Genomic DNA, 13,734 nt, shown 5'->3' with positions numbered 1-13,734 from the left:
AACATGATGTAAATATGTGTCTTCAGAAAGAAGAAGAAGAAGAAGAAGTGGAGCCGTGTGTGTGAGGACAGGGAGAGAGGAACTGAGTGGTTTGATGGTTTCTCAGTAACAGCAGCTCTGGTGTGTGTGTGTGTGTGTGTGTGTGTGTGTGTGTGTGTGTGTGTGTGTGTGTGTGTGTGTGTGTGTGTGTGTGTGTGTGAGAGGCTGAAAAAGGAGCGTTTCCAGAACATGACGGAGCAGCGCAGGTGGGCGGTGTTTGTCGACCTGCAGCGACCAATAGGAAGCCAGGGTTTCTCTGTCAAACACAGCTGATCGATGAGTCAGGAGGCAGCAGCCAAAAGGTTTCACTTGTTGCTGAGCAGCAGCAGCAGCAGACGACCAGAGACCAGATCCAGATCCAGATCCAGGTCCAGGTCCAGGTCCAGAGCCAGACCACGTCCTGAAATCTCTGGAAAACGCCAGGATTCGCCTCCGCAGCCCGAGAATCCGCCCCCCCCCGCTGCTGCCTGGTCGACAGCTCTCAGGTGAGACCCGTCTCCGTTCAACCTGCTTATTCCTGCACACGGGGTCGTTCCGGGAACTTCACCGGTGAAAACCGGTGATTAGAGGAAACGGATCCGAGCGAGGGTTCGGTCCGAGCCGCGGGTTCAGGTCCAGGCCCGTTAGACACGACTGGATGTCAGAGCTCATTAATGATCATGACTAAAAGATGACATCAACGCTTTTTACATAATGACCTGGTCAACTGGCTGCTGCCTGGTCTCCTACTGTGGATTTCCAGGAGACCTGGAGCGGATTCAAGGTTTTTCAATGGGGGTTCAGGTTTCTTGCAGGACCTCTGGGCTGTACCTCAGGTGCACCAGGTTTCTCTGTAGAGTCCCCGTCCAGTTTTTGCAGCTTCAGGGTTTTTAAATAATAAATAATCTGCAGCTGAGTTTATTTAAATGATCTGTTCAGTAAAACATTTTCTGGTTCCAGTTTCTTTCATAGTTTTCTTCATACAGTCCAAACCTGCTGCAGGTTTTCTGTAAATTAAGACGGGAACTTAGTTTTACACCTGTAAACACACACATATGTGTTCCTGCAGGTTTGTGACCTTGTGCATGTTTGTTGGGGACACACGTTCTGTTATGACTCGTCCTGACATCCAGTGGAACCACTAATAAACTGATTTAATGCCACAGATCAGCTGACGCACAGACAAAAAAAGCTCTGCTACCAGTATTAAATGTGTGATTATCAGTAAGTGCATTTGAAAGATGCTTTATCTGGAACTAGTGTCTGAGGAAACAGGTAAAGCAGCTGCTTGTTGAGATATTAGCACTTTATTAATGCTCTTACATCACAAGATGAACCAGCAGCAAACGAACGACCTGTTATTAATTCTGTTTATATCTATTGACGTAATTAACCAGGTTATTAACCAAGTGTTTTATGGGTGAAGTTGCAGAAACATTCATGTTTGCAGAAAAAATTGTTGCACCACGCAAACCTGTTGGACACCACCCCCGCCCCACCCCTCTGCACATCCCTGTGACCTGTTGAGTAACGCAGCCTCAGCATTTCCACTGTGTGCTCATTGTGTGTTGTGTACACTGGCTGTTCAAAGCATTGCAAACACCAGCTCATCCTGCTATTTTAAATAAAATGCACGGGCTGGAGGAAGTTTTGAAGGCGTGTATGGTTTTTTCTTTTTTTAAATTTGACTTCCCCTCTGCTGTATGTGTAAAAATACTTAGTGTGTTTCCTTTTCTTCTGACCTCATTTAAACCCAACACACTGAGAAGTGCTGAATTGATAACACTTCCCTCTTAACATTTAATGAATGTGATGTTTCTGATCCAAACATACTGGGATGCTGCTGCAGCTGCTTTCTGCTTTCTGTCAGTTCAAAGTGATGCATTTCAGCAGTTTCTGTATGTGGAGCTAATGAAACTGTTCGAGCATGAAAACTAGAGCACGCATGTTTTCCACGGTTGTTGTTAGTCACTAGTTAATAAAAGAGAAAAGAAACACCCTGGCATTAAATTTTAATTCTACGCGGTTTGTCTTCACGTGTGCTCAGCGACTGTAAAGCATCAGAGCAGAACGAGTAAAGTTCAGGCTGCTACTGATCAACTGTATGTGGGTCAGTGGATTAAAGACTTCCAGTGGACGCCCTCATGCTTTGTGTTTTGCTCTTATCTGTGGTATTCAGGTCAGTCTCAGACATCAGTTAAGGCAGGAGCTTCCTTCCCCGTGGAAGCGTCTGTGGCATCTCTTTTCTTATCTGTGCTGTCGTCACGTGTGCACAACTACCAGCTCTTCCTCTGTTTGCGCCAAACAAATCTCTGTTGTGGCTGGAAACATAAAATGCATCACTTCCTGTGTGCCAGAAAATATTTCCAAGAACGCGCTCGCAGGGTTTTCAGCAAACGTCGCTTCACATTGTTTAACTTCACATAATTTAGTATTTGTTCGTCGCCTTTATCCGGTTTATCTAAAGCCAGGGAGAGCTTCTATTACATCACAATCATATATAACTACTGACATTTTAAGCATCCAAGGTGCGTTTGAGACGTCGTGTTCCCAAGTTGTGAAGAAGACGTGTGGATCTGATCTGAGACACACACAGAGCGACACATGTTCAGTTGGAGAAAGGTCCTCGTGTCCCTCATAGGGACGTGAAGAACGAGGCAGCAAAGTCCAAGACCTATTTGCATTATGATTCTTGTAAGAACAAAACAGCTTCAATGCAGGAATCTCAGACTGCACAGAGCTGCCGTACACACACATTCACATATACAAATAACACATCGCTCTTCTCCTTAAGCCACAACTTTCTTTCTGAGTCTGTGGTGGTCACTTACTGTATTTGATGAGTCATTGCAACACGTTGCACTTCCTGCAACAACAAATGTTTGGGAGGGAAAGGTATTTTAACTTCCAACCAGGTAAAAGTGGTCTTTGAGACTCTCAGGGCCTCTATCGTTGAGTCATAGTATATTGGTTTGTCCCTCCACTGTCTTTAGCGGCACCAGTTGCAGCGTGAACTCACCTGTAGAAACCTGCAGCTTCAGTGGGAAAACTAACATTGAGCTTCGTTTGCAAAGATTCTGATTGTTACCGCGTTGATACGTCGCATCTTTTACCACAGCTTCTGAAAATGTGGTTCAAGCGAAGCTGAGACGGTCGAACTCTTTATAAAAAGTTCAATTTACTTCTCACAGCAGAGAGATATTTTCTAATTTGACAAACATTACAGCAGAAGTTCTAATATCACAGAGGGCATGATGACTAAGACTCAGACCTCCTACACAGGTTGTGGTCACATAAGATTGTGTGTGTGTGTGTGTGTGTGTGTGTGTGTGTGTGTGTGTGTGTGTGTGTGTGTGTGTGTGTGTGCACCACACTAAGACAATGGGGCCCTCCCTCGCTGCTCCCGAGATGACTGGCATCTCCCCTGACATGAAAGCTCCAAACACAGAGTAAAGAAGCAGCGCACACCCACACACACGCACTGAACACACTGTGGCATTTAGGTTGTCACTACAGCTCAGCTCCAGCTCCGGTGGCACTAGTTTGTGACAGGAAGTGCGTGTCTGGGACGAGCGTGATGCAAGTCATCTGGAGAAAGAGTCTGGGTTTTGGTGGTGATGTGTTTCTGTTTCAGTGTGAAGAAGGCTTTGTTGCTGCTCAGCTGCAGGTTGAGGGTTGGTCAACAGGGTCAACACTGAAACGGTAAACAGTGCAAAGTGATAGTTTCACTATTGGTCGACTGAGAGGTTGAAGCTGGGCCAGGTTCACACTTGTGAGAGGAGTCTGAAGAAGACAGGAGAGCAGGTTAAGCTTTTTAGATTTCTACATGAATTCATTATTAAAATGTCCTTCGTCTGCTTTTTGTTCTCATTAATTACGACGTTCTTTTGTTCATGTTGTTTATTTCTGGGTCTTTTTTAACGATAGCACCGAACTCTCTGTCCGCCTCTGCTGCTTTTAACAGCTTGTGCCTCGACCGTGTGTATTTAAGGAGGTTACAGTCACACACCTCAGGCTAAGAAACTGTGATGGTTATATTTCACTGTGTTATGATGATACCTGCAGATTTACTGGTTGATTGCAGCGTGTTTGTTGTCTTAAAGGCGTGAGCCAGGTGCCCGTATGAACCCTGAAACCAGTTGTACCCGCTGTTAGTCCTCTTGGTCCATGTGATACTCAGGCGTCTATCTGTTGTGTAGATGAAAGTTAAATGATGTAGTTGTCACATGAAGTGGACTCTTTAACATTTGCAGCGTCCGCTGTAAATCTCCAGATTTATAAAGGGATGATGAACATTAATGAACTTTACATAGTTTCTTACCAGTTATAGAGCCTCACTTAAAAAAACACCATCACAGTTTAAGATTAACTAAATTACAGAAATACAAAGTTATACAGTAATAACAAAATAATGTGAATACAGTAGAATTTAAGGAGACACTTTCTGGAGTAGCACAGTCCACTCTTGTTATGCTTCTTGCTTCTTATCTACTCACAGCTGGTGGGAACAGGAACAATAGATGGAGAAATCTGAACTGTATTAAGTCATCTTCTTCTTGTAATTCAGACCCTAACGCTCAGTTAAACGAGCGCCTGCAGGTTCAGGTTGACGGGAGGTCGCTGTGTTGTGAAGTGCTGCTGAAATGCTGCTACCCAGCAGCTGACAGGTGTTGATGAACACAGCAGCAGACTGGCTCGTTCTCATCACCGGCTCCCAGCTGACACAGCACATTAAGACTCACAGTGGTGATGTCACTTTTCCAACATTTACTTAAACGGACACTTTTTTTAATGCATCTTTTAGTGACAGAGCTGTGACTTCTGCTTCCTGTTACTAAGCATGTCCTCTGTGTGTTTATACAAAGACCAAATCAAAGATCTGCACACTGCGCTTCCAGCAAGTTTAATTATGAGGTCATGTTGAGATTGAGACGCTGCTGGATAATTAAACATGGAGGGGAGAGAAGAGGGGACCTTCCTCTGGCTGCTGCTGTTTTTTCTGCCTCTGACTTTTCATCTCTGCTGCGTCTTCAGGAAGTCTGGTTTGATGTCGTCACCAGTCCCGTATCCATGGCCGTGTGGACGCATCAGTCTGGTCTGCGGACTCCTCCTCGTGGCCTCCTCACCGCTCCTCGCTGCAGGTACGACATCTGACCCCAAACCCCTCTGTGCAGGTTCACTTATTCATTAAATCACTATGGTTTCACCTTCATTTGAGGAGACAGGTGCAAACTGTGACTCAAACTGTAGAAACATCAGCTGCGCTGCACTGTTTACACACAGTTCCAGCAGTTTGCAGTTAAACATCTGTTATCTGATATTATGCATCATTTATTCAGTGTGACGTTGAAACATTTGTGTGCAGCTAACACGACCTTTAATACAATGTTATGTCTGGTGAATGTTTTCTGCAGCTCATCTGCTGCATGTGGTAAATAGTCAAACACTGTGAAACCTCATTGTTTTTATATCACAGCAGTGAGAAACTTTAGCTTTAAAATACCAGAATCAGGGTTTGTTCACGAGTGGTTTGGATTTTGTTGGACTTTTATCCTGACTGATTGTGAAACACTAAATGAACTTTAGACAGTGTATCAGCAGGATGTAGCAGGTTTCTGTTGAGCTCGACATGTTCACTCTGTTTGTCAGGTTTGAAACTCTCTCGTTCTTCCTCTTATTGTCATAACTTATTTTCTTTTGACTGTACAATTTTATTGAAGCTGCAGTCCGACACTTTACGGCTGCTCCGAGTTCCTCAAAATGTGGCTGCCAAGCTGTATCCTTCCTGTTTGCAGTTTAAAATCATAACTTTGCTTTGACTCCAGGATTGTGAAAGCTGGAGTATTTCTAGCTCAGAATTTAAGAAAACCCATAAGTTCCCTTTTGCTGCTTCCTTTGCAGAAATTCAAGAGGTTTTCCACTCTGACCTACGCTTCAGATGTCGGTTTTTGGGGCTTATTAACTTGCAGAGGTTGTGAAAACTATAGTGATACAGAGACAGACGCTTTAGGTGGAAGGTGAAGAAACAGAGGAAGCGGGTAGCAGCGTCGGCTGCTCTGGCAAATCTGACCATTATGTAAGCTGAGGAGGCTACGGGCAACGATTTTCTGTTTGTCTTGAGCAGGAGGTTTGTTGGAAGTGCAGCATGCAAAATGAACACAGACTTACACAACAGTAACTGAACCAAATCCTGACTCCACGTCGAGGCTTTACCCACGTCAGCATTTGTTTGTTATAACAATATCACTTTACTGTTCTTCACGTAGCATCACCATCGCCCTCTGACCCTGACGTACGGACGTCTCTGTGTGTTGGTGTTCAAACTGAGAAATGAAACAACAGCAGAAGCTGTTTTGTCTCGGTTCCTCTTTGCCCTTTTTATTCCTCCACCTCCACAGCCCTCTGCTGCCTCTCCTGACCCAGTAAAATCTACTGGATTTCATTTCAGCACAGAATGAGAAGAATTGACTGTAGCTTCCATCCACACTGAGCTAAATCTGTCAGGGTTCCTGGCAGCGACAGCTGGTGGACGGAGTATGAGTAAATGACCTGCACGATGTTTCATCCTCGTCTTAAAGCCAAAAGACTACAAATGCACGTGGAGCGGTGCTGCAGAGTTGAAGGCCGGGTCAGAAAGATGAGGGTTTTATGGGAAATGCTGTTTCAATCCTCAGATTGTCGGGCTGCTAATATCACCCTTTAAAATCAGCTCTCATCTGTGTTTCTGCAGGAAGGCTGAGCAACTGCACTCACCCTGTGGTTCCAGAACATGGAGGTTTCCGATGTGACCCGTCCCCATGTCGCGGCTTCCCTCAGAAGAGCTCCATCCATTTGTTCTGTGAGCCCGGGTACCACATCAAGGTCCGAGTCTCCAGGTGTCACCACGGGAAGTGGCAGCCTCCGATACCTGCCTGCATCCCTGTCAAAGGTGAGAGTCTGGTGATTTGACATGACTTCTCTTTACTTTATAATTCATATGCAGACAGTGAAGTTCCCTGTGAGGGTTGATTCGTATTGAATGTGAGACTCAGCCTCAGCTGAGAATCCACTGAACCATTAGTCCATTCATTGTATTTTGGTTTCAGCTGCTCGTTTCGTTCTTTTGGTTTGTTCAGTCAGACAAAAGAAGTAGAAGAAATGAGTAAGGGAAGCAGCTCGACCTTTAATACAAACAGCTGTACAATAAAAACACTGCACTCCTCAGACATTAACCTGCATAAATAAAAGACACACAGCAGAGTTCACTTTGATCCTTTTATCACAGAATAATGTGCTGCTAAAGAAATAATCTGCAGAACGTGGGTTTCTGAATCAGACCAAACGTATGTGTGAAAAGAATTAACAGTCGACATCATCACTCAGCTGTGCACATTTTACTTAATGCAATAAAATAAAAACCCACATTTGTTTGTTTTAGTCTCTGGTGCATGGTGGTTTTGAGTTTCTCTGCTCTGAAACTCACCACTTCCTTCAACATGAAGTCCGATTCAATGAATTCACAGAAAAACGTCCCTCTCAAAATGTTTTGGGCCACAAACAGCTGGGTTTGTAGTTTGAATCCCTCCCACTCTGCAGCTCTCTGCTTTCAGACACACGACACATGACTTGAACCCCCCCTTCTTCGTTATAAGCAGATGTTCTTGGAGGATGTTTTCCAGCCCCATCCTTCCTCAGAAACTACCTCAGTGTCATGAATCATCACAGCGTCAGTCGGAGCTGTAAAAAGCTCATTAGTCAACTTCATGGTAACTTCTTGTTGTCAGTATCTACTCGTCATTGCTGCTGTCAGGGGGGCACTGCGTGATAACCAGTGAAGTGACAGTTACTTAAACTCATCATCTTTAACAAGTGAGACCTAAAGCTTTCTATCAGGTGTCGTCTCACCACCACAGCTTTAATTTTCTAATAATCATTGAACCCCATGTGTCAGAACGGAGGCTGGACCCGTCTGACAGCAGCAGCAGCAGCAGCAGCTCGGGTTCGTCTTTGACCTACTTAACAGAAATGCACAGACACGCTCGTGCTGTGTGCAGAGTTATGGGGAACTCAACTTTCCCCAGACCAGTGTCGACTTCCTCTGACATCGTTCACTCAACAGGAAGACGCGACAGGAAGACAGAGCGCAGAAAGAGGAAGCGGGCAAAGCCACCATAATAACCATTAAACATTTCCTCTGCGTCGACGCTGTCAGAGCCTCATGGAAAGCTCCTCATGTACTGTTATGGGCACCGAGAAACCACACGTGCTGATACAAATCTTCCTCTCATAGATATTGTGTCTGATAATTTATTCTATTCTATATTCTATTTTTCCCACAGACGTGCAGCCAAATTATGGATTTAGAACTAAATTACAAACTGGTGATGCAATAAATCACCATTGAATGTTTTTGCTTTAAAAATTATTTAAACAGCATCATGGTTGTTGCTTTATTTTCTGTTAATCAGTTAATTCAGTGTGTTCAGGCGTCGCTGTATCCAGATATATTATGAGCTTTGACTGTAGGAAATGTGTCTCCTGTATCGTCTGTGTGAATTAGACATTTATCTTCCTCCTCCTCAGATGGTCCTAAGGTCCAGAGAGACGCTGACGACAGGCCGAACGACTCGATGCCCAGCATGGCCACGACAGCAGTGGGCGTCTCCATCTTCCTGCTCACCACCACCGCCTGCCTGGTCGTCAAGTCCCGCCTCTACCCCTGTCAATCACATGGGTAAGAAAAGCTGAATACACATATAGAAGCCGGGGTTTTATCCTAGTTAATGTCTCGTTTTACAGAAAGCTGGTGCAACTTTTCTTTTCAGTGCACAAAACATGTGTTGTAACTGTAATTGTTGCTGGTTCTGTTGTGTAATCGTGCAACACTGACATCCTGCTGGAGGTTACTAACCTCAGTGGACTGTGATGAGATAAAGGTTAAGTAAATGCAGATCACGTCATATTATTGCTCACAGGTAGAATTACTGTTGACTCTGACTTGTTCCCGTCATGAGGAGGAGTTATCACCCCCCTATTAGAAACAACGTGACTCTGATGAGGGTCAGAGGTCAGGAGGTGCTGTGTGTTTTATCAACTCTCCTCTTCTCTTGATTCCAGCAGCCGTCGCTCCTCAGACCAGCTGGACCTGATGGTGGACGGACTTCCTGTCCCTCTTCCCTCCTACGAGGAGGCGGTGTACGGCAGCTGGGGGCAGCGCCTCCCCGCCTGCTCAGCACCTGGACCCACCCAGCTCCTGCTGTCTCAGGAGGCTCCCGGCCACCACCAGGCGTCTGTCACCAACCAGCCGGACGGGAGTTACCGCCCTCTCCTGTCCAGCCAGAGCCCTGACAACCCCCCGCCCCCCTACGAAGAGGTCCAGTCACCACATCGTATAGACAGGACGAGTGACGGGGACGTCCGGCGGCTACACGATGCACTTTCAGACGACAAAGACACTTGATTGACAGATTGTCGAGGTCACATGTGACTCTATTTCTAGCACACGTGTGCAGTCGTTTAGCAATGAGAGCAGGATTTTGATTGACAGCTCTGCTGCAGCGTTCACTCTGCAGACGACAGCTGAAAACAACAAAACTGGACTGACAGCAGACTCCTGTGCTGCCTGCACTTTTCCTGGTTGGCTGCAGCTCACCAGCATCAGGACCCTGTGTCCTATCACACGCTATTTCAGATGAAGCTCATAAGCTCTGAGCGTTGGGTCAGAAAGACCCGAGCGAGGAGGATTAAAGTCAATTTATTAAACAACTGTTGATTGTATAGTGTAATGTTTGAATGTATGTGACAGACGGAGGAGGTGATGTGCACGTGTACGTCTGCTGTCAGGTGAAAACCTTCTATCAAGAATCTTTTCAGGAAAACAGCTGCCTTGTTTATACATATTTATTATTTTTAATGAGAATGTAAATAAGTAAATAATATATAATATTATGAAGGATTTCCCAGGAGAGCAGCAGCAGAACAGTGGAAGTGCCTGTGGGTGTGTGTGTGTTTTCAGCTTTGTTCTGGAGACGTTGTCTTTCCTTCCCGTCAGTGACGGGCTAATCGACGCTTCCTCAGCGAAGTAGGTGTTGCTGCAGAAACCTGCTCGTTTCCATGGCAACCGACTCTCTTGCATTTCCATCTCCGTTGTGCTCGTGCATCGTCACCCTGCAGAGTCTTACTGGTGAACGTGTTGTTGATGTGAAGCCGCCGTGGTGCACACACACATACACACTGATGGTGACTTTGTGAAACAGCAGCATGTTGTGATGTTGATTTTAAAATGAAATTAAAGGTAATTCTGTGTACAGCTACTTGAAAATGCTTTGAAACCAAACAGTCTTTGAAAGTGTTGCTCCTGTGCTCAATCGGTGTGAAGTGATCGAAGGTTTCGTTTGAATCAACAGATTTATCTTTTGTTCGTTTCTGATTGAAATGGTTTTGCAGTTTTTAATTCCTCTGGTGGCATCAGTGGAGACACATAAGTGCTTTTATCAAATCCCCAAATAACCTGAAACAGCAGTGATCAAACACTGACTGTGTTCTTGCTTCTCCTCGCTGGTTCCCCCTTGTGACTTCTGCACAGCGACTGACGCCTTCACAGACCTTGAATGTATTTTATGTTTCACTATGTGGCAAAAAGAAAAAAAAAATCTGAATTAATATATGGATTGTAATATTTACAGAATGACTATTTGTATATTGTATTATTGCACAGAATTATATGATGAATAAATGTTGTTTATCTGACATCCTGGTCTTTGTGTCTTAATGGAAGTTCATTAGCATCACCTGGGGTTGTCAGTGTTGCAGGACACACCTGTGTTCAGAGCAGAACTGGTCCAACGCAGGTAAAGAAATCCTTTGTCTTCTTTTATTTCTGGAGATTTACAGTAGCAGCTGCTAAACTAATAAACTGTTCAGTAAAATCTCCACAGAATCTGATCACTGTCCTGAAAGACGTGATTTAAAATGTTCACACATCAGATGCAGCGTTCACGTGTTTGTAAAACGTGGTTTCATTGCTCTGTTTATCAGGTCCTGCTGATAAACTCAATTTGTTCCCACAAGATAAAGTTGATCCTGATGTGATTGACCCTTCGCTTCTACCTGCTGCAGGTCAGTGCACAAACAAACACACACACACACACACACACACACACACACACACTCAGCAGCACAGTTAATGATTGTTTTACACTTCATAGAAAGAGAAATCGATTCCTCGATTATCCTTCGAACTCAGTCACAGCAGCGGAGTTTGTCCTCAGGTCCCAGCTCCTGGATGAATTAATATGATTAAAAGAGTTTTAAAAGCTGAAGAAAGAAAAGAGCCACGAAGTTTAAGAAAGAACTAAATACTGCTGAGCCTTCCTGTTAGTTATAAAAGTTATTACTGTTTCTTTTGATTTGCTGAATTTACAAACTAGAATGTATATTTAGTGATGGAAGAAGCACTTGATACTTCATTTACTTATAAAAGTATCATAGTACAGTGTGAAAATACAAGTTAAAGTACTTTACAGGAAAATGTTGCACAATTAAAGCATCAAATTATTCAGACTGGTTGTTTTAACATTGAACTTCTGCTCTGGAATAAAGGAAAATGTTACATTAATCCAAAAGAAATTAGTTCACTTGTCATTAGAAGATGTCTCTGAAATACTGTGCAGTAGAAGTAGAAAGTAGCTTTAAATGGCACCATTGCCTGGAGTTGATGTTTTCAGGCCACACTACACCTGTGGACTGTGACTTATAGTACATTTGACTCCTGAAGACGCACAGTAAGTTGTAAACTACTGCGTCATGTTCCTTCTTGTTGCTGCTGCTTCTATAAATATCGAGCGACTTGCTTCCTGTGATTCAGAGGATTTTCCCCAGGAAGCTGAAACGTAATCCTGTAAATACGAAATGACAGACACATGTTCTGACGGTTCATGACACACCTCAGCTTCAGCGTGACCCCTGGGTGCGTTCGAGGAGTTTGTCCAGTTTGACCAAAAGGAGAAGCTGAGTGAGCTGTCGGGAAACGAAAAGGAGAAGAGTCGGCCTGGTTTACTGTAACCTGCAGGTGTGACTCCAACACGTTAGTGGATGAATGAAGAAAGTACTGCAGTACTGTAGTACTGTAGTAACTGTAGTAACTGTAGTTACTGTAGTACTGTAGTAACTGTAGTACTGTAGTAACTGTAGTAACTGTAGTACTGTAGTACTGTAGTAACTGTAGTACTGTAGTAACTGCAGTAACTGCAGTAACTGTAGTACTGTAGTAACTGTAGTAACTGTAGTAACTGTAGTACTGTAGTAACTGTAGTAACTGCAGTAACTGTAGTAACTGTAGTAACTGTAGTTACTGTAGTACTGTAGTAACTGTAGTACTGTAGTAACTGTAGTAACTGTAGTACTGTAGTACTGTAGTAACTGTAGTACTGTAGTAACTGCAGTAACTGCAGTAACTGTAGTACTGTAGTAACTGTAGTAACTGTAGTAACTGTAGTACTGTAGTAACTGTAGTACTGTAGTAACTGCAGTAACTGTAGTAACTGTAGTACTGTAGTAACTGTAGTAACTGCAGTAACTGTAGTAACTGTAGTACTGTAGTACTGTAGTAACTGTAGTACTGTAGTAACTGTAGTAACTGTAGTACTGTAGTACTGTAGTAACTGTAGTACTGTAGTAACTGCAGTAACTGCAGTAACTGTAGTACTGTAGTAACTGTAGTAACTGTAGTAACTGTAGTACTGTAGTAACTGTAGTACTGTAGTAACTGCAGTAACTGTAGTAACTGTAGTACTGTAGTAACTGTAGTAACTGCAGTAACTGTAGTAACTGTAGTACTGTAGTAACTGTAGTAACTGTAGTACTGTAGTACTGCAGTAATTGTAGTACTGCAGTAATTGTAGTACTGCAGTAACTGTAGTACTGTAGTAACTGTAGTACTGTAGTAACTGTAGTAACTGTAGTACTGTAGTAACTGTAGTACTGCAGTAATTGTAGTACTGCAGTAATTGTAGTACTGCAGTAACTGTAGTACTGTAGTAACTGCAGTAACTGTAGTACTGTAGTACTGTAGTAACTGTAGTACTGTAGTAACTGTAGTAACTGTAGTACTGTAGTAACTGTAGTAACTGCAGTAACTGCAGTAACTGTAGTACTGTAGTAACTGTAGTACTGTAGTAACTGTAGTAACTGTAGTACTGTAGTAACTGCAGTAACTGTAGTACTGTAGTAACTGTAGTACTGTAGTAACTGTAGTACTGCAGTACTGTAGTAACTGTAGTAACTGCAGTAACTGCAGTAACTGTAGTACTGTAGTAACTGTAGTACTGTAGTAACTGTAGTACTGCAGCACTTTAGTAAAACATTTAACAGTTACTCTACAGATTCATGACAAACACATTGTGATTAAGTGAAACACAGATTGTACATGAATCCATTTGTCATGTTTCATATGACATCATCAGATCTCATCTGTATCTCGGTCAGAGCAGTAGAAGTACCACAGGGTAGAAATACACCCTGCAGTAAAAGTAAAAGTACCTGCTGCCCCCCCATGAGTCTTCTGATTACACTGTGTGGAGTTTTACTTATAGGTGAAAGTACAACATTTACCTGTTGACCTACTTTCTTCCTGCTTCTGGCTGTTTAAGTTTAGTAATTAATGAACTCTAAACATCTCCAGTCGTTTGCTTTAATCATTTATCAGCCGGTATGTTGTGACACAGGAGCCCTGTGACC

General features: G+C 43.5%; 1 protein-coding gene across 3 annotated transcripts; it reads left to right on the top strand.

Annotated features, from left to right (window-relative positions):
* The first annotated feature begins 300 nt into the window (after positions 1-300).
* Positions 301-9,693, top strand: zgc:152863 (CCP domain-containing protein). 3 transcript variants are annotated; one of them, XM_026370997.1, is made up of 5 exons: positions 301-524; positions 5,053-5,159; positions 6,749-6,946; positions 8,581-8,731; positions 9,118-9,693. In XM_026370997.1, exons 1-5 carry the CDS (start codon positions 316-318, stop codon positions 9,455-9,457), a joined length of 1,005 nt encoding a protein of 334 aa, XP_026226782.1. In that variant the 5' UTR covers positions 301-315; the 3' UTR covers positions 9,458-9,693. The 3 variants fall into 3 exon arrangements, with proteins under 3 accessions (XP_026226782.1, XP_026226774.1, XP_026226790.1); XM_026370989.1 differs by having other exon boundaries at positions 9,115-9,693; XM_026371005.1 differs by lacking the exon at positions 301-524 and adding an exon at positions 572-3,822 and having other exon boundaries at positions 9,115-9,693.
* The last annotated feature ends 4,041 nt before the right edge of the window (positions 9,694-13,734 follow it).

Source organism: Anabas testudineus, chromosome 13 (assembly GCF_900324465.2).
Source record: "Anabas testudineus chromosome 13, fAnaTes1.2, whole genome shotgun sequence".
NCBI classification, from domain to species: domain Eukaryota; kingdom Metazoa; phylum Chordata; class Actinopteri; order Anabantiformes; family Anabantidae; genus Anabas; species Anabas testudineus.
The sequence above is the reverse complement of the archived record's forward strand: the minus strand, read 5'-3'. Positions and strand labels throughout refer to the sequence as shown.